At 39.4% G+C, this 20,772-nt stretch overlaps 1 protein-coding gene across 2 annotated transcripts; it reads right to left on the bottom strand.

Annotated features, from left to right (window-relative positions):
• Positions 1–1,283: 1,283 nt before the first annotated feature.
• LOC130946480 (DNA repair protein RAD5A) lies at positions 1,284–14,429 on the bottom strand. 2 transcript variants are annotated; one of them, XM_057875242.1, is made up of 20 exons: positions 13,572–14,429; positions 13,319–13,452; positions 13,053–13,191; positions 12,818–12,871; positions 12,601–12,723; positions 12,367–12,518; positions 12,193–12,277; positions 11,832–12,110; positions 11,555–11,701; positions 11,295–11,450; positions 10,741–10,808; positions 10,088–10,210; positions 9,915–10,014; positions 9,704–9,816; positions 3,613–3,891; positions 3,316–3,516; positions 2,915–3,008; positions 2,732–2,803; positions 2,239–2,337; positions 1,284–2,020 (listed from the first exon to the last, which is right to left on the bottom strand). In XM_057875242.1, exons 1-20 carry the CDS (start codon positions 14,103–14,105, stop codon positions 1,898–1,900), a joined length of 3,075 nt encoding a protein of 1,024 aa, XP_057731225.1. In that variant the 5' UTR covers positions 14,106–14,429; the 3' UTR covers positions 1,284–1,897. The 2 variants fall into 2 exon arrangements, with proteins under 2 accessions (XP_057731225.1, XP_057731226.1); XM_057875243.1 differs by lacking the exons at positions 1,284–2,020; positions 2,239–2,337; positions 2,732–2,803; positions 2,915–3,008 and having other exon boundaries at positions 3,315–3,516; positions 3,617–3,891.
• Between the last annotated feature and the right edge of the window lie 6,343 nt (positions 14,430–20,772).

Raw genomic sequence — 20,772 nt, 5'->3', positions numbered from 1 at the left:
GAGAGATAGAGAGAGGAGGGAGAGAAAAAACGGGAGAGAGAGAGGAAGAGATAGAAGAAGGAAGGGGGAGGGATAGGGGGAGAGAGAGAAAGAGAGAAGAGGAAAGAGGGGGAATGGAGGGAGAGGGAGAATGGAGGGAAAGAGAGGGGGAATGGAGGGAGAGGGAGAAAGAGGAGGGGGAAAGAGAGAGAGAAGAAAGAGGGGAGGGGAGAGAGGAGGGAGAGAGAGAGAGAGAGGAAGAGAGAGGGGAAAGAAGGGAGAGGGAGAGAGAGAGAGAGAGAGAGAGAGAGAGAGAGAGAGAGGGAGAGAGAGGAAAAAGAGAGGGGGAGAGAGAGAGAGAGAAAAAGAGGGAGACAAATAGGAGAGGAGAGAGAGAAAGAGAAGGGAGAGAAGAAAGAAATGGAAGAGAGAGAGAGAGAGAAGGGAGAGAGGAGGGGGAGAAAGAGGAAAAAAAGAGAGAGAGAGGAAGAAAGAGGGGAGAGAGAGAGAGAGAAAAAAAGGGGAGAGAGAGAGAGGAAGAGAGAGGGGAGGAGAGAGAAGAAGGAAGGGGAAGGAGAGGTAGAGGGGGAGAGAGAGAGAGGAAAAAGAGGGAGAGGGAGAAAGAGGAAGGGTGAGAGAGAGAGAGAGAGAGAGAGAGGAGTGGGAGAAAGAGAGGAGGGAGAGGAGAGAGAGAGAGGAAGAGAGAAGGGAAGGAAGGGAGAGGGAGAGGGGGAAAGGAGAGAGAGAGAGGAGAGAGAGAGAATGGAGAGAGAGAGAGAGAGAAAAAGAGAGAGAGAGAGAGAAAGGGGAGAGAGAGAGTGAAGGAAGAAAGAGAAAGAAAGAGTATGTAAAATTAATTTTGGAGTTTAAACAAAATCAGTTTTAATTTGGTTTAAAACTAAACTGAACCATAAAAACTGGTTTTTAATAAACTGGTTTTTCATAAAAACTATGATTTCAGTTCAGTTTTTTATTTAAAAAAACTGGTTTATTTAAAACAGTTTCAGTTCAGTTTCAATTCAGTTCAGTGAAACCAGTTTTTTTGCACACCCCTAATAAGAAATGACGACGCTTGGGGATTTAACTTCTATCCATACCCATATCGATTGCTATCAATAACCCATCATGCAACATGGAGTGGAGATGAAAGTACAAGAGAAAAGGAACTTCAACTTTTTTTTTTTTTTTTGCAACTCATATGTTATACACTTACATGTAAAATGGAGCTACTGTCCACCCGAACAATCATATGCCTATGACCATGAGTATTATAACTTGCGCGAAAAAAAAATAAAAAGATCACAAGGCGTGTAATATACAAGTGGTTGCATTTTCACCAGTAGAAGTTACACAAGAATATTACACGTAATATACAGTGGATTCTCAACATTGTCCATGATTATAAATGCAATCAATTTATAACTTTTCAACCCTAACTGTAATGTATTGCGTGGAGGAAATAGTTGAGTACCTCCTTTCCCGTCGCCCAAAACCCAAAAACCCTTTGGAAGTGAAAGTTAAATAGCTATTGAAATCTACATATCTACATACCTGGACAAATAGCCACTACATTAAAAATCTAACTTGTTAACTTTACCCTAGCCTTCAATTTATTGGGAGGAATTACCCTATAAAAAATCCCCACTCTCCATTCCTTCCATTTCCACCACTATCACTCTCCCAAGTCCTAAACCTGGCACAGCCCAAAGTATACCAATATAATTAACTCAAAAGGGTGTCCGCCTAATTTGCAGGATGTTGAGCATTGCACCCACCCACTTAGCTTGACCTCCCTATGGAAATTGCTAATGAATTAACGAGGCCTCAAAAGAAGACACAAAGTTGTGGATGCAGAATGCTTAATGGTGCATGATACACCAATATCAGCAAACAAACATGCTTGCACTACCTTGGCGGTCTAAGTGAAAAGCATCTTCAGCTCCTCTATCCGTGCAGTTCGAACCTCTTGATCAGTCAGGGCACCAGAAATCATTCGTTGTTTACGCGCTTGCACCACCTCCATTCTCTCCTCAACTGTCCCCTGCAATGTGATACATAAGAACAAGTAAACCACTCGAGTCAGTCAGTTGAAACTAATGGGTCAACCTCAACTGATGGCTTTGCTGCCAAACTTTATGCTAGTTCATTACCAGATTACTTTAACCCACTAAACCAATTAATGAGGTCCAATTACAAAAAAATAACAACATATCCATGTTATATATGTTCATGACTTTCAAATTTGCAAATCAAACATACCTTCACAATAAACCGTTTAATGGCGACCTTCTGTGTTTGTCCAATACGATGGATGCGCATGACTGCTTGTTCTTCTACAGCCGGATTCCACCATGGGTCCTATTCAATTACAAAATAATTTTTCCCCAAGATTACTATAAAATAATTACATTCTTAATATCAATTATAATAAATAGCAATAAAAATCATATATCCATTGGATTGATTGTTCATACAAATAAAATTCCATTGCAACTTCAATCCCAACCCAGTATACGTGCTAAATTAGCTAACTCCCATATAAGATTGATCGCTCCACATTCATTGGGTGATTTGGTTTGCTAAATCTAAAATATATACTAAAACAGAACAATTAATGAACTACAAAATTGTGTGCAAATAGACGCCCTATCTGAATGGCATCTTAATACTTTCTTTATCTTATCTAAAATCTGGTTTTATACCTGAAGCTAGACAAAGACTCATTAGGCAACAGAAGTGGATTTGCACGTACCATGACAAAAGCATTTGAAGCAGCTGTTAGGTTTATACCCACTCCACCAGCTTTTAGTGACATCAACAACACCTGGTGCAATAAATAGGAACAAACCGTTTAAAAGGAAAAAAAAGGACAATGCATTTAACCACTTCATTACATTGTTCAAGTCACAGGCAAAAGCAAAAAATAGGTCGAGACCAGTATTTCATCATCTTCTGAGAATTGTTTGATCACTTTCTCCCGCTGCTGCTGATTTAAAGTTCCATCAAGACGAACAAATGAAATGTTATTCCTGGAAATATAGGAAATCATAAATAAACCTCTATCATTTTTCATTACTTAATTGTGTCAAAACAATAGAAAGATAAATACACCCATAATGGGATAAAATTAAGCATGATACAAAAAGGAACAGAAGTATGACATTAGATCACAACAATAATCAAAGCTGACATCAGCTTAAAAATAACTACAACACATCATAAAGAAATAGCATGCTTAGACTTCGTGAATAGCTCTTTAGAAGCATTTGACTCGGATTGTTTCACAAGAATGCCATCTTTCTTAAAATATATGATTAAACCAGCAACAAATCTTACCGTGTAAAGGGAATCTGCAAAAGGTCTAGAAAAGCAGTCCATTGGCTAAAAACAATGCTCTTGGAGCCTGATGCGCGAAGACTTTCCAGTTCATGCAAAAGAACAGTTACCTTGCATGACTCTATCCAGTTCTTCTCAATATCAATCTGAAACCGACTATCAGTAGGAGCAGTAATAAGATCCTGCCGGCTAACTGTTTTTCTGTAAAAGTAGCAGTTTTGCAAGGAGAATGCATTATAAGTAAGATACATTTGAAATTACTGCAATAAAACTACTAATATTTTAGCGAGAAAGTACCTACAAACAGGACATAAACCAGAAGTGGAATTGCGCCAACTTGCCAAGAGGCATTCCCGGCATAGGCGGTGAGCACAAGGAGTCAACACTGCATCTTCGAAGGCTTCAAGACATATTGGACACTCACCCTGCTCCCCTTTACGTAGCTCTTCAACTACTTCTTGAACATAAGCCAGTGACGGTGCATCTTTTACTTCACGTTCTAAATTATTATGGGTTCCTCGAAGGAAGCGTTTAGCTAGTTTGTTTAGATCAGCAAATTCTTGAGTATCACCTCGGCTAAATGAATCAATGATCACCATGACAATAAGTTAAAGTGTACACAAACAACAATTTAATGCTGCATGGTCTAGGGAAACATAAACTCAAGAAAGCCTTTCAATTGCATTGCAACAAACAAACTTCAAAGAAAAAATAGAAGTAAAACATCATTGTTCAAAGCTACCAAAACCTCCTTTCTCATATAATACTTTCAGGCTTCAAGAACATCAAAAAAATTGATGGTGAGTTGTTGGCTAATTTTCACTTTTAAGCCTCTATGATGCAACCATCATGCAGCATTTCATCATTGTAATAGCATAATAATGATAATTTTCTACTACCAAATTTTAATATAATTTTCTCAAATTGAATTTAGAAACATAACTACCATATAAAACATTTAAACTAAAAGTCATTAAAATCATGGATAAAACTCCTTTATTTTTTCCTTAAAATTAGAAACTGGTAGGACCAGTAGTAGCAGAATGATCAAGCTTTATTGATATACCAGGATGGCCAATTAGCTCTGCCTAGAAGGTTCTACACAGCAGGAACTACCAGCTCAGAGAGAGAGAGAGATTCTCTCCAATTTCTAACAGAATTCACAATAGAAAAACTATCCTCCCTAAACTAACTATATTCTAGCTATTTATAACAACCTATCAGCCAGCTGGATATCCTAACAACTCCTAAAACACTTCTACTTGACCTCTACTTACCTCTCCTTTTGTAACACAGTCCAAACCTGTTAGTAGTAGGCGCCTCTCAATCAATACTCCCCCCTCGGACAACCACCTTGTCCTCAAGGTGGAGCTCCGGAAAGGTGGCCCGCAATGTCGTTGCTCGCTCCCAGCTGTTCTCACAAGGAGATAGGCCCACCCAGCGCACCAAATACTCCAAGGCCCCATCCTCTGCGGTTCGCGATGCCACAATCTGGGATGGCTGCATCACCAGCTCACCATCCTCAGCCAGCCCTGGTGGAAGCGTCTGTACCTGCTGCTGCGGCGGGACAGCCTTTTTCAACTTGCTAACATGGAAGACCGGGTGAAGTCTGCACCCTTGAGGCATGGCTAACCTGTATGCCACTGCCCCTATCCTCTCAACCACTTCAAACGGTCCATAGTACCGAGGGCTTAGCTTTTCATTGACCCTCCGCGCCAGTGTCCGCATTCGATAAGGTTGCATTTTCAAATAAACCCACTCACCCGGCTTGAACTCGACATCTCTTCGATGCCTATCCGCTGCTTGTTTCATCCGCTGCTGAGCTTGCACCAAGTGCATCTTCAACTCTGCCAACACCACATCCCTGGCTGCGGTCAATGCTGACACCTCCTCAACATGTGATGGAAATGTCTCTCCCCGGAAAAGAATAGGTGCCGGCACCCCATAAAGTGCTTGAAATGGAGTTGTTTGGGCTGAGGCATTGTCGGAGGTATTAAACCAAAACTCCACCCATGGTAGCCACTCCAACCATTTCTTTGGGTAACCCCCCACAAAGCACCGCAAATAAGTCTCCGAACAGCAATTAACCACCTCGATTTGGCCATCGGTTTGCGGATGAAATGCCGTGCTGTACTTCAATTTTGTCCCTGCTGCTTGGAACAGTTCGGACCAAAACTTACTCACAAACACCCTATCCCTATCTGATATGATTGACTTGGGGAATCCGTGCAGTTTAACTACCTCTTTAATAAAGGCTAGTGCCACCTCCTTGGCTGAAAATGGATGAGCTAAGGGGATAAAGTGAGCATATTTAGTTAACCGATCGACCACTACTAGGATAGTGTCCATGCCTTTGGATTTTGGCAATGCCGCCACAAAATCCATCGAACCGTGCTCCCAAACTCGCTCCGGGACTAGTAGTGGCTGCAACAGCCCCGCCGGTTTCATCGCTGCATGCTTGTTTTGCTGGCAAGTGTGGCAGCCCGCAACATAATCCCTGATCCGTTGCCTCATGCCGCGCCAATGAACCGCTGCTGCCAGCCGCTTATAGGTTCGAAACAAGCCTGAATGTCCACCTGCCCCGCTGTCATGGGACTCAACCAGCAAAAGTGGGATCTGAGAAGAATTTGCAGGCAACACTGCTTTCCCTTGATAAAACAGCCAACCCTTGTGTAGGGAATACCCCGGATAGTCATCCAGCCCCTGCTGCAAGGCGACCACAATCCTTTGTAGCTCTTGGTCGTGAGCCACCTCCTCTTCCACCATTTCCCAGAAGTTCATATGTACTACTGAAATCGCCCTTGCCATCATTTGCTGTGACAACGCATCTGCTGCCTTATTCTCAAGGCCTGGCCGGTATCGGATCTCAAAATCCAAGCCTAACAATTTAGTGGTCCACTTCAAGTTGGGTCCATGAGTCGCTGGTCCGTGAGGAACTTCAGACTTCGCTGATCTGTGAGAACAATAAAATGGCGACCCAACAAGTAATGCCGCCACTTTTGGACAGCGAAGACAATGGCCATCAACTCCCTCTCATATGCATATTTTTGTCGGGACCTTGGAGATAGTACTTGGCTTAGGAATGCTATTGGTCTGTGTTAGGGACTTGGGTATTATGGGGTGCTCAAAGTCCCACATCGAGTAGTATGGGATGCTTGATGTTGTATACAAAGAGAGTGGTTCTTCCCCCTTAACAGCTAGCTTTTAAGGTGTGGTTCCCCACTTTCCTTAGATACTTAACAGTCTGCCTTGCTGGGACAGCACCGCACCCAACCCCTCACTCGATGCATCCGTTTCCAAAACAAAGTCTTGATTGAAATCCGAAACTGCTAGAGTCGGTAGGTCTGCCATCAGCCTCTTCAACCTCTCGAAAGCCTCCTATGCCTTGTCATTCCATTCAAACGCATTTCGCTTTGTCAACTCTGTTAACGGCTTGGCGATTACCCCATATCCTTGCACAAACTGCCTATAATAGCCAGTAAGGCCCAAGAATCCCCGTAAAGCTCGCTGGTCTGTAGGCACCGGCCACTCTAGCATCGTTGTGGTTTTGTTAGGATCCGCCGAGACCCCTTGTGCCAAGATAATGTGGCCCAATTACTCCACCGAGCTCACTGCGAATGTGCATTTCTTCTCATTCAACACCAGCTGGTTCTCCACTAAAATCTGGAAAACTTGTTGGAGATGAAGGGCATGGCTAGCCATATCCTGACTGTAGATGAGGATATCATCGAAAAAGACTACGACAAATTTCCGTAATAGAGGCTTAAGAATGTCATTCATCAAGGCTTGGAAGGAGCTAGGGGCGTTGGTCAAGCCGAAGGGCATGACTAGAAACTCATAATGGCCCTCATGAGAGCAGAAAGCGGTCTTGTGGATGCCTTGATCCCTCATCCGAATTTGGTGGTACCCCGATTTTAAATCCAGCTTAGAGAAAACTGCAGCTCCCGCCAATTCATCGAGTAGCTCATCAATGACGGGAATAGGAAATTTATCCGGCACCGTAATACCATTTAACGCCCTATAATCGACACAAAATCTCCAGCTGCCGTCCTTTTTCTTCACCAACAATATCGGACTCGCATAGGGACTGGAGCTTGGCCGAATTATCCTTGAGGCCAGCATTTCTCGTACCATTAGTTCAATTACTGCTTTCTGATGGTGCGGGTAACGATAAGGTCTTATATTTGGAACTGAAGCTCCTTCTATCAGTGGAATGGCATGATCATGGTAATGATGTGGTGGCAGCCCCGATAATGTCTGAAACACCTTAGTATGAGAAGCTAACACTGATTCGATTACCTGCGTCACCTGCGATACCATAGCCGCTTGCAAAGTCATGGGCCACAGCTGGACCATAAATCCTTCTCCCCCTTCTTGAATGGACAAAACTGCAGATTGAAGGTGCATACCTCCATAGCACAGCTCCGGGTCCCCCTGCAATGTAACCATGCTGTCCCCATTCCGAAATCGAAGGCGTGATTTTTTGAAGTTTGCGAGAACGTCTCCCAACTTATCTAGCCACGCCAGTCCCAGGACAAATTCCGCTTCATCAGTTGGGAAGATGAAGAAGTCTTCCTTGATTGCCACTTCCTTGAATTGGAGCGTGACACCCAAACACCTTCCCTGTCCCCCTGTATTGGTACTGTCTGCTACCCTGACCTGGAACTTAGGGGTGTTGTCAATTCTCAGGCCCAACTCGGTGATAATCTCTGGTGTCGCGAAGCTGTCCGAAGCTCCACAATCTATGAGAACGCGTACACGGCGGCCATTTACCTCTACCCAGGCTTTGATTGACTTGTGATGTCCACTCAAGCTCATGAATTTGAGCTCCAATTGTCCCTGTTCCCTGTTCCACTCAAAGTCTGGCTCCATGATTAAAAGCTTGAACTCTCTATTCTTGCAATTGTGATCTGCAGTGTATGGTTCGTCCGTCACAGAGGAAGCATTCCCCCTTGGCCCGCTTAGCTCTATATTCCTCGTTGCTGAGATGTCCCAATCCGCGCCGTCGCAAGGGATCCGTCGTCAACTCCACGCTGTTGGTTGCTGCAGAGTTGGACACTGTAGCGGGGTGCACCGCTTTGGTGGCGGTTGAATTGGCAACGGCGAAGTTGGGAGCCAGTGATTTACCGCGTCCCGATGCCCCTCGCAAGGCAGCGTTGCGGTTTTCGACCTTCTGTGCCAGTTCTATTAACTCGTCCACTGACTGGTATGGGAACAATTTACATTCTTCCCCTACTTCTGGTTTCAGCCCATTCAAGAAGAGATCCATCAGCAATTCTGGCGCAATTCCACGGAGGGGCCGCGCGTGAAGCACGAACTGGTCAACGTAGTCCCGCACCGCATTCGTCTGTTTCAGCTTCAGCAGCGCTTGATAGGGGCTCTGTAGCCGTTCCGGTTGAAAATGCCGTAGCAGCGCCACACTGAAAAACCGCCACTGGAGCACCAGCGCCGTCGCCTCCCACCACCTGAACCACGTGAATGCCCTTCCTTCCATTGCAAAGGTGGCGACCGTGAGCCATTCCTCCTCTGGCACTGTGCGCAGCAAGAAGAATTGCTCCATGCGTTCAACCCAAACCACCGCGTCGTCTCCGCAGAAGATTGGAAGTTCCAGCTTTCGCCATTGCTCCGGCGCGCCGCAGCTTCTGGCCGATGATCCTGCGGCCAGGTGCGATCCCGGTGAACCACGCTCATTCCGATTAGGCGCGCGATTTTCGAACGCATCTATTCCAGAATCGAAGCGCTGTAGCGTCTCCTGCATCGATCGGAATATCTCCTCCATGCGCGATTCAATCGTGTCAAATCATGACTCCATTTTCCTCGATCTCGATTGCACCATTCAGCATCGGGATCCTCAAGCTCTTGATACCAGTTGATAGGACCAGTAGTAGCAGAATGATCAAGCTTTATTGATATATCGGGATGACCAATTAGCTCTCCCTAAAAGGTTCTACACAGCTGGAACTACCAGCTCAGAGAGAGATTCTCTCCAATTTCTAACAAAATTCATAACAGAAAAACTATCCTCCCTAAACTAATTATATCCTAGCTATTTATAACAACCTATCAGCCAGCTGGATATCCTAACAACTCCTAAAACACTTCTACTTGACCTCTACTTACCTCTCCTTTTGTAACACAATCCAAACCTGTTAGTAGTAGGCGCCTCTCTATCAGAAACATAGAAAACCAACCCAAAAAAAAATAAAAAATAAAACCAAATTAGCATATTAATCAGAACATGTTAGAAATTATGAAAATCCGATTACATTAGTACTACTCTTCCTTAAAGACTAACTGTTCGGCCCACATGCCAACAATTTGCACAGCAGCAGAATCCCCGTGCAACCTTCAAGTGTGTAAGAAGGAGTATAAATGTAAGACATCATACCTCATTACAAGATAAGGATGATCGCAACATTGCCGAAGCCGTAAAAGCAACTCCAATATTGAAGCATAATTATGAAGAACACGCCCTTGCTCAACAAACTGGTCAAACCTGACCTACACAGATTTCATAACAGGTTGAATTGATCAGATTTCTTCAGAACTAAAAGAACAAGACAAAAATATCACGCATACATCAGAAAACGAAAAAATACCTTAGATCTTTTGAATAAGGCCTCATAAAAGTCCTTCTCAGCTTCTGTTTGTTCACAGTAAATTACCTGCACATCAGCCGGAGGGAGAACTAGGATAGGCCTGCAACAAATGATTAGTGAACAAAATATACTAGAATGTTAAAATATCACAAATCCTTAACTAGATTACTCACTTGCCCTCTCGATCTGTGCTATACTTGGTTCTCCTCAACATGATTGACTTCAAAATGGACTGAACTAACTTCAACCCTCTCGCATCACCTCCTTCAAATGGCTTCTGAACAAGTTTGTTCCACCTGGATCATACAAATATAAATCTTCCAGACAAGAAGCCGAACCATATATACCCACTTGAGGGGTGAACAATAAAAGTAACAAAGAAAGTAGTAGTAAGTTCCAAAAATATATAAGCATGCATCTAGATTTAAAGTTTTAAGAAAATGCAACAATTGATAAAACCCAATCAAATCATCAGGAGAATTCTCGACCAATGGATGCTATCTTCATCAACAAATAGAAGTTGGAAAACTTGGAAAAGCAAAATACAAAGTGAAAGGAGTGTCAGACCACTTAAGTTTACATAAGAGTTACACATCAAATTGCATGTAGAATTTTGTTACTATTGTAATTTGTTTCAATATAGAAAAGGAAATACTTGTTTTATGCGATGGAATCAACAGTTCAGCCTAGAAACCATCTTGAAAAAAACTGATAAAACATCAAAACCTAGCATTGAACATCAAAAAGTAAAAGGAAAATTCAAGAACAATGGATATGATTCAATTTGAGGAAACAGATTCAACAATAAGGGGGGGAATATTTTTACCAGGCCCAATGACCCCAAGGCTCTATTCGCAGAAATCGAAGAAGACTGTAAATATCTTCAAGGTTGTTCTGTAGATAAAACAGTGATTCAATGTCAGGAAGAACAGAAACAACATTTGCCGCCAGGATACTTGTGATGAATTGAAGATCAACCAACATGATAACCATCTTTTTTCTTTTTATTTCTTGATAAAACAAGAATTTGATCAAGATAGAGAGAAGAATAATAAAAGGGAGGATAACAGTTCCCCCTCACAAGAGCAACACACCAACAAAAGAAAAAGTTGTTTTTTATGAAGTGCTGCCTTCCGATCTCTTGTCATGTCTTAGAGGAAAAGTCGTCCAAGCCTAAAAAACTTTACTAAAAATCTGTTCAGTGAAGGTGCATGAATTGCATTGCCCGCAAAACAAAATTCAATTAAATGCAGCACTTAGTGTTATCTATAAAATTTGAAATCAGAGTGAAATTTGTTGTCCCTGATTGGCCAATTGATAATTAATCCATCAATACCAAAAATAACAATCATCAGATAAGAGCAAGTCATAATATTTCACCTGGATAGGAGTGCCAGTAAGACACCAACGGTTATCAGCAATTAAAGCAGCGGCAGCAATAGAAATTTGACTTTTAGAAGATTTTATAGTATGTGCTTCGTCAAGAACCACTCTGAACCACCTAACTGAAAAAAGTCCACCATTATCCTCGGCGTTCTGTACATAAGACAGATAGAAAGATGAATCAAGCATTGATTAACCATGTTTAAGAATTGAAGCAAAAAGGTTGACATCTATTCAAGCAAACAGGTTCTCAATACCTCACTGGAAAATTCAGAGGCTAAAACTCCATATGTAGTAATAACAACATCAGACTGAGAAAGACTTTTTGCATCTTTTGGCCTACTTTGTCCATAATGAACATATAGGGACAGAGACCCAGGTTGTACATGAGTTTCAATTTCTGCCTGAAGAAATTGCCAAATGTTCAGTACAGGAAAGGAAGCATTTCACAATATATATTCTATAAATCTCACAGCTGAATAAATGAAATTCAGTAATGAATAAAGCTATATATATTTCTGACAAGGCAAATACCTTCCATTGCCCAAGAAGAGTCATGGGACATATTATCAAGTTGCCACCACTTGTTAGAGCATCCTTGTCCTTCATCAGTTTGTCAAAACCAGCAAATTTGGTTGCCTTCGTCGGAATGTTTGAAAAGTTGTGTACCGTATCACTAACTTCACCATCTTCAGTATACAGCTCAGTATGAGCTAAGGATTGACTGTCTAATGATCCACCTCTTCCTGAATGGGCAAGAAGAAGTGATATGGCCATGATGGTCTTTCCAAGACCCATAGAATCTGCCAAAATCTACAAATTCACAATAAAAATTTATAAGCATTGCATCATAAGTGAACAAAACTATACAGGGTTAACTCATCAAGAAACATACCCCTCCTTTTGCCATTTGAAGGGTGCTAGGAAATTCAGTTGTGGCTTCACCAGAAAATGCATTCAAATAAATAGTAAGCTCCCTCCTAAAGTGTAAAAGCACAAGCACATCATCAGAACCATTAATTGGTTTATCTATCCATGTATATATATTGTAATATGACAACACACATACTTGTCAGCCAAGTGATATGCTTCCCAACATGGATGAAGGGTTGTTGCTGTCCCGTCTACAGTTCGCCCCTTCTCCATCTGGATCATCCAATAAAGAGCTTGCTTTTGATAGGGCCGTAGCTCACACTGAAGACTGCCTGGGGGATCCATTTCCTGCACAAAATACGTCCTGATTAATGGTTATCACACCAATAGCATAAGTAAAACAGTGCACATTACTCTGAGAATGCAGCACCTCTAACTCCGAGCTTGATCCCACACCAACAATATTATCAAGATCAGTTTCAGAAATGGAATCCTCTTTATTTTCGTCGCAATTTTGAGAAGGATGCTCAGACTTCATCAATTGTAAAGGGACCTGAAGAGGAATGTCTGTCCAGTTAAAGGAAGGTACAACACTATGACCATCAGACATTGTCACAACTCAGAATGCAAGTATATCCGAAGCTCACCTTCTGGTCGATAGGACGCTTGTTGGAATAGAAATCACCAGGAGTTAACTCTGCCTAAAAATCAGATGACGGTTCATGTTAATATTTCAGTCTAAGTTACCATTGTTTAGAACATAAATTTAACTCCACAAGATGGCAACCAAAAAGAAAAGAAAGCAATTTAAGTATTTAACTGAACATACTATTTACGTAAAGGTGGGTCCCAAAAAAGGAAAAGTATAGGTTCAGTAGCCACCTTCTTAAAAGGTTCCAGGCCTAGCAACCGAAACAAGATAGGAAGAGGATGGAAAACTGATTCATTTGTAGAGTTGCCAGTGGCATCCTTGAGAGATATCTGCTGGTGCTTAACAAACATTGACCTATTGATAAATACACTGAAAGGAATATCCCGGGCCCCAACCGAAAAAAGGGCAAATTAAGTTACTTCCCATCATAAACAGTATCAACAAACCAAAAGATTAACATTTCAACTTGTGAAACAGGATGTTGCATTGAGAGTACCTGACTGACAAAATAATGGTATCCATGATGCCCAAAACATTAGGTGCAAATTTACAGCGCCCCTCAATCCTAACCTTACCATCCCTCACAAGAGGCAACAGACACCGAGCCCATTCATTTGGTATTCTACCAATCTGCCAAACCAAAAATCACCAATATCTAATTCAAACAATGTAATACACAAATTCAACTCAACCCACACTTTCACACAAAGAACAATTAACCATTACCAGTTACCACAGTTGCACATTACCTCCCCAGCTTGATCTGTGGAGAACCGAACAATCTCCGAACAAGTCCCCGCTGCCAGCCGCCCCCTCCCGAAGACCTTCCCCGGCGAAGGCCCAGCCGAGGCAGCCTTGGCAGGAAACTTGAAAACCACTGCGTCACCAGAATTTATAGTCCTCCCTTTACAAGTGGACAGCCCTGACATCTCGCCGGAACCAGCAAACCACCAATCATCGGACGCTTTGGAGCAGCTACTGCCGTCTCCTCCACGAGCAGCAGCGCCATTGTTCTTGGAGCGGGAAGCAACAGTGCGAGTGGCAGTATCCATATGAGGAGATGAATTGAGAGGAGAAGGTTTGGGATTGTTTGTAGGTGGTGGTGTGGTTTTAGGTTTGACGATGGAGGGTATGTGAGTGTCGAAGATGATGTTGATGGCGGCTGTGACGTCATTTTTGGCCATATGGAGCGCTCTGATGATGTCCATGTCGGTGAATTCGGAGCCAACGACGGATCGGACGGTGGACAATTGGTGGTCCGTCACTGTGACCTTGCTTCCCATCCTCCTCCTCCTCCAACTGCTTGAAGACAAACCCTAACCCTAACCCTAGCGTCCCAGATTTTGCGGGAATGAGGAAGAGGGAGAAGAGAAATCGAGTGTTATCTTTGAATTTCGTAAATTCTAAAAGAGGCGGGGACGAAGACGGGAAAGAGAGACTTCGTAAAATGGCGGGAGCACGCGTGATATGCACGCGCGAGTTTTTTCATTCCCGCCACGAACTCCATTTAATAAATCCGTCTTCAACACACAAACTTCCCTGTTCCAGCTTCAGATTCATCTCCCTAAATTTTGAAAAAGGAAAAAAACCAAATTTAACATTTTCATTTTTCCCCTCACTGACGTATGATTGAGATGAAGGATCAATGTGGCGAGCTTAGTTCAGACACAAGTGCCCTCCAAATTTTTTATAAAAAAATTAATAATATTTTTTTAAAAAATAAATAATAATTTAATTGACTTAAATATTTTATTATAATTTAAAATATTTAATAAATTTAATAAATAATATTTTTTTAATTTTTATTTTTAAATTTAAATATAAAAAATTAGATATTTTTATTTATTTAATTTAATATTATTTTATATTTTATTATTTATTTAATTTATTTTTTATATAATAAAAAGTAATAAAATTTTTAATAAATATTAATATTATTATATTTATATAAATTAATAAAAAATTTAATAAATATTATAAATTTTAATATTTGTTTTTTTAACTTTTTCTTTACATATTTTATAAAATATATATTTAAATTTTTATATAAAATAATAATAAAAAATTAAAGAATTGATACATTTTTTAAGAGAAAGGCTAATATTTAAAAAAAATAACATATAACTTTTATAATATCAACACCTGTAGATAATACTTTAATGAATTACAAAGAAAATGAGATACAGACTTCAAAAGTTCAAAAAGTTACATCTGATAAGTTTGACCTTAATTTTTTGTAACGAGACTCTGAAAAACAGTTTTAAATTTGGCAATATCACCCAAACCAGAGAGATGAGGTTAAACGAGCTTATCTTAACTGGTGTCTATATCAAAAGCATTTTGACAATTATCAAAAACCTATCTTGTTCCCCAAAATCTTGTTTTAAGTTCCGCCACTAAATGTAGAATTAAAAACATACTTAAATAAAATAAAATAAAAAAGTCAAGAGGCCAACAACTTTTATATTTTGTGGCTAATATTTAACCATTAAAAAAATGAATAATTTTTCATCATTAAAAGTATTCTCACACTATTAAAAATACTATTGATGATATCCTAAAAAAATCACTCTTACCAAAACCGAATTAACATAAACGGCGTGGCATTTTATGAACTTAGTTAAATTAATAAATTGTCAAGACTTAATGGTTAAATATGCAACTTAGTGGTTAATTTCTTCTAATTCGTATTTGAACTAGGATTTCGTGTTTACTTTTCATTTTTTTTCCCATTTGGATAATACAATATTTCATTACATTTACTCAATCTTTAACGTAATTTGTATTTTTAAAATTGTACAAAACTAGGCTTCTCCATGTTGACCATGCATACTTCGTTCGTATTACTGTCCTTGAATGATTTTTTGTCAGCAGCTACTGAAATGAGTTAGACACTGTACAATAGTACAAGAGTCTATTAATTTTGTTGTGACAGAAAAAACATCTGCTGAATCGAAGCAGTAGTGGGCAGAATGTTTATTAAAATGTAGGAAAGTAATTATGTGACCTAGTGTATTAATTTGAGAGTTTTTTATTAATCTTTTTGTTGCAATTGGATCTTTCAGCTAGTATTGATCCATGCATAATAATAACAATAACAATAATAATAATGAAAAAAAATCATCAGAATTTATTATTTTTGACAATTATTTAATTATCAATTCAATTTTTTTAATTTAATTATTTTAGTTTAATAATTCAACAACATATTTTATTCGATACTTTTAAACATTAATAACTAATTAATAGACCAAAACAATAACATCTAATTGTCTTTTAGCATTTCTCTAATAATAATAATAATAATAATAATAATAATAATAATAATTGACCACTGTTTTCACGAGAACTATCACCTTTGTCTAGACTCTAATAAAGATAAAGAATGACCCTAAACTCAAAACCTTAAATTTTAAATATGCTTTCATCATGTTGTATAATATTTTTTTATGAGCAGTACTACGATGCGGATGCTTTTTTTTTTTTCAGCATGTGCAGAAGAAACGTGACTGATGACAGACAACAATTTGTGTAAAAATTGTTCCATTGAATGAGACAGCTGCTGCATTAGGTTTAGATGCGGCAGGTTTTGTCGACTTTTTGGTTCTTAATTATGTAAAATTAGTGGTTATGATTAAGTTTTTGGACTTTTTTGGTGTTGACTCATAAATTTTGGTAAAGGAATGAGTTTAGGTTGTTAATGAACCTTATGAGTCGTCCATAGAATAACATAAAAAAAAGTTGAGTTTAGAAAGTATTATTTGGCTTAGGAAATTATTTCCGAGGCTAAATAACACTTTCACTAAGTCCAACTCTTTTCTTTATATTATTCCATGAACTCATAAGTTCTATTAACAACCCAAACTCATTTCTTTACTAAAACTTACAAGTCAACACTAAAAAATTCCAATAACTTAATCATGACTACTAATTTAGTGTTTTTAAAAAATACTAAACCTTAAAATCTAACTCTAAACCTTTTAATTTGTTCATAAATTCTAGTCCCTAATTCTAAATTTAAATCCTTAACCTTTTAAATCTTAACCAAAAACTATCCTTAACCTTTTATTATTATTATTATTATTATTATTATTATTATTATTGTAAGAGTTGTAAAAATGTTGTTAACATTGAAGGATTAAGGTACTAAAGAAGGAGGAGGTATATCTTTGGGGCTATTTGGTTGTTGGAGCACGGAAGATTGACGGTAGAACCACGATAGACAAATTACGATGTTATAGGCTTAAACTTTTTTTTACAAAATTCGTTAGACTAGTTCGTCACAATTTTTTTTGTCTGAACATTCAACTATTCACTTATATATAACAAAACCAAAATAATGACTAGTTAAAATTGTAGTTTTATTTTGTTTAAATAAAAATATTTATGATTATAAATTGTAAATATGATTATGAACTTATAATATATGACTAATGATATATAAATAAATTATGCTTTACAAATTATGAATTATAAATTTTAAAATGCATTTAATGTTAACTTAAATTTTTTTAATTTATAATTTTGAGCTATAATTCACCAAATAGGCTTTTGATATAGGCTCGTGGAGTCAAGATTTTAATTAAGCCGAGCTCGACCCTAAAAGAAAAAATATATGAGAGGTAACTGTCTTAAGCTTAAACCCTCTATTTACAATGTGAGTTAGATTCGTCTAAGCTAAAGTCCAGCCCGACTCGATCCATTTTCATCCTTACATGCTTCTTTCATATTTTCTATTCCATAATGAATACCATGACAATTATGTCTCAATCTTTACTCTTAATAAATTAAACTTTTTTTAACTGTATAGTCATTGTTATCTTTCAACGGTAGTAACATTTTTTTCTGAGTTTATATTGCTCTATCAGTTTATACTTCAAGATTAAATTTACTATAATTCTATTTTTACAAATTTGACCTAATTCTTATTTTTTTATTTGGATAGATTGGACAATTTCCAATTCTGAATATTACATCACACATTTATACACATTTATAATTCTTCTTATTATACCTTCTTTCCATTATTTTTTTTTAATTCCAGGGCTCAATTTCCACATTTACAATTCTATACGTCTTCTTCTTTTTTTTTTTTTTTGGTATATAACGGGACCTAAGACTCAAGAAAAAAAACTAAGAAACTAAAGAGTTAGGTTGAAGGACACCTGAAACATCATAAGACAGCATACTCACAAGAGCAGTAGGGGGTGTTCCACACTTGAGTGTAGGCCTCCTAATCCAAGCTGAAATTAGCCAGCTAGTCCGCACAATCATTTGCTTCCCTATAAATATGGGAAATTCGAATATCCCAATCCCTGTTCATATACTCATGGATGCGGGAGTATAAAACAGAGCTAGAATTTCGCCACTCTTTATGACCCTGGATGGCTATGATAACTGCCTTGGAGTCGCATTTAAAACACACTTTCCTGAACCCCAATGCCCACGCCATTTCCATGCTAATGTACAGCCTTCAGAGCTCGGCCAGATACGCTACGTAATTGCCAAGACTTCTGGTAAATCCCATGATCCAGCAACCATCGCTATTTCTAAGTAATCCTCCACATTCCGGTTTGTCATTGGTACTCTTGACAACACCATCTGTATTTACCTTGATCAAATTCCTCATGGGAGCCTGCCATTTAAACTGACCCTCACTATTGCCTCTTCTTCGAATTTTTAGATTGTCTTTATCAAAGGCTTTACGGAAAGAAACCATATAATCTTGAATGATGAGATGCCCGAAGGAGGTCTCTTGAAGGGGGGTTGAAAAAATCTCCATGTTCCGCCAGTTCCAAAGCTTCCAACATGTTATTGGGAAGACATCACTCCACTGAGTGTTCAAATGCATTCCCCAATTTGAGGATAGACAGAAATTGATCCACTCTACCAAGGAGAGTTGAAGAAAGGCCTATAGTTTCCCTGGTTTGATCAATTTTTTCTAGATAGGCAGAGCTCCATCGCAATCCCTCAGAACATGTAAAGTATCATCCACTCAGTGACAACAGAGGTGGCACCTTGGGTCCGATCCATACCATTTATGTCTCTTCTTCTTGGTGATAATTCTATTGTGGGTTGCTTGCCAAAGAAACATTTTAATGCGCTGAGGGCCTTCCAAGCCCAAATCTTGTCCCAAACCAAGGCCTGCTGCGGGGAAGCCTGCTGCTAGGGAGTCTTGGATATGAGTTGATAGGCTGATTTCACAGAAAATCTTCCATCTAGCATCGCCTTCTAAGCCAGAGTGTCCGGAGGATCTGAACTCCTAGGAGGGGGAGCAGATTCTATATGAAATATGCAATCATTAGGCAATAGGCACTTGAGTTTTCCAATGTTCCAGTCTCCATGATCATTGGTAAATTTCCATGCTTTAGCTTCAGTGTTTCTAACATTCTTATTGGGCAGAACAAGCTCCATGAGAGGCCGATCCATGTCAAGCCAAACATCCCTCCAAAATAGCGTATTTAAACCATTGCCAATTATGTGTATAGTGTTCTCTCTGATGAACGACTACATTGGAGCAAGGTTCTTCCAAAGACTAGAGCAGTTCGCCGCTCGTGGAATTAGATGGGGGTTTTTGTTGGGGTTATATTTGGCCCAGATTATGGATGCCCAAAGATCATTCAGCTTGTCGATTAGCTCCCAGCAGATCTTATCTAAGAAAGCCCTGTTCATGATATTTAAATTTTTCATTCCAAGTCCACCCATAGATTTTGGGAAGCACAATGTCTATCTGCCTATAAGATGAGCCTTCTTATTAGAGTCATCTAATCCCCAGATAAAAGCTCGTTGAGCCTTTTCTATTTCATTGCAAATAGATATGGGGATTCTGTTGTGCTGCATCGAGAAGTAAGCCACTGGATTGATTATTGACTGTGCCAACACCACCCTACCAGCCATAGACAGACATTTCTGTTTCCAGCCTTGGAGTTTGCTTTTGACTTTCTCTAAAATGTGGTTATAACCTCTCCTCCTGCCACGACCATCTATGATATAAGCCCCAAGATATTTACCAATTTCTCTGGTTTCTCTAAACTCTAAGTAAGAAGTGATTTCCTTTCTAATGCTTTCTCCCACTTTCTTCAAGAAGTAGATTTGAGTCTTTTGAGTATTTATAATCTATCCAGAGACCTTACTAAATTTATTCAAGCATTTTATTATGTTTTTCATCTGTTGATTAGAGGCTTCCACAAACAGCATTATGTCATCAGCGAACATGAGATGCGATATTGTTGGGCCTTTCCTCCCGACTTTGAATGGTTTCCAAGATCCATTCATGACCATGTCCTCAATCATATGAGACAGCCGATCCAGATAGATAACAAAAATATAAGGGGATAAGGGGTCCCCTTGGCGAATACCACAAGAAGGGAGAAACTTTTATGTGAGCTCACCATTCCACAAAATTTGAAAACTAGAGGTGTTTACACACCTCATAATGATGTCAGTGATTCAGGCGGCAACAAAAAGTCTTGGAGAGATTTTTCAATAAAGGACCAACTTAATTTGTCGTAGGCCTTTTCGAGATCAATTTTGATAGCCATATACCCGTTTCTGGCTTTGATTTTCCCTATAGAGTGAACAATTTCTTGCGCCACTATTATATTATGTTGAATCCTTCTCCCTGGTATGAAGCTAGTCTGGGCAGGGGATATCCGACCATCAAGTAGGGGCTTTATTCTGTTTGCTATGATTTTTGTTATGACCTTGTAAGAGACATTGCACAAGGCTATGGGTCTGAACTGGGATACAAATTCAGGGTGTTCAATTTTTGGAACAAGGGCCAGCAGAGTGTTGTTTATCTCTTGAATCTACTCCGGGCTATGCTAACACTTCCGAACAAACTCCTTGAGGCTTTTCCCTACTATGAACCAATTCTCCTTGTAAAAACCAGCTGGAAGGCCATCATCCTCAGGGGCTTTGAGAGAGCCTATTGAGAAGAGAGCCGTCTCA

Source organism: Arachis stenosperma, chromosome 8 (genome assembly GCF_014773155.1).
Source record: "Arachis stenosperma cultivar V10309 chromosome 8, arast.V10309.gnm1.PFL2, whole genome shotgun sequence".
Lineage (NCBI taxonomy): Eukaryota > Viridiplantae > Streptophyta > Magnoliopsida > Fabales > Fabaceae > Arachis > Arachis stenosperma.
This window is presented reverse-complemented; position numbering and strand designations above follow the sequence as displayed.

Coding starts and splice junctions, on each gene's coding strand:
- LOC130946480 (XM_057875242.1), bottom strand. CDS start 14,105: ATGGGAAGCAAGGTCACAGTGACGGACCACCAATTGTCCACCGTCCGA. Junction 3,517..3,612: donor GGTTTATGTCCTGTTTGTAG/GTACTTTCTCGC, acceptor CTACTTTTACAG/AAAAACAGTTAGCCGGCAGG. Junction 2,021..2,238: donor TTAAACGGTTTATTGTGAAG/GTATGTTTGATT, acceptor ATCACATTGCAG/GGGACAGTTGAGGAGAGAAT.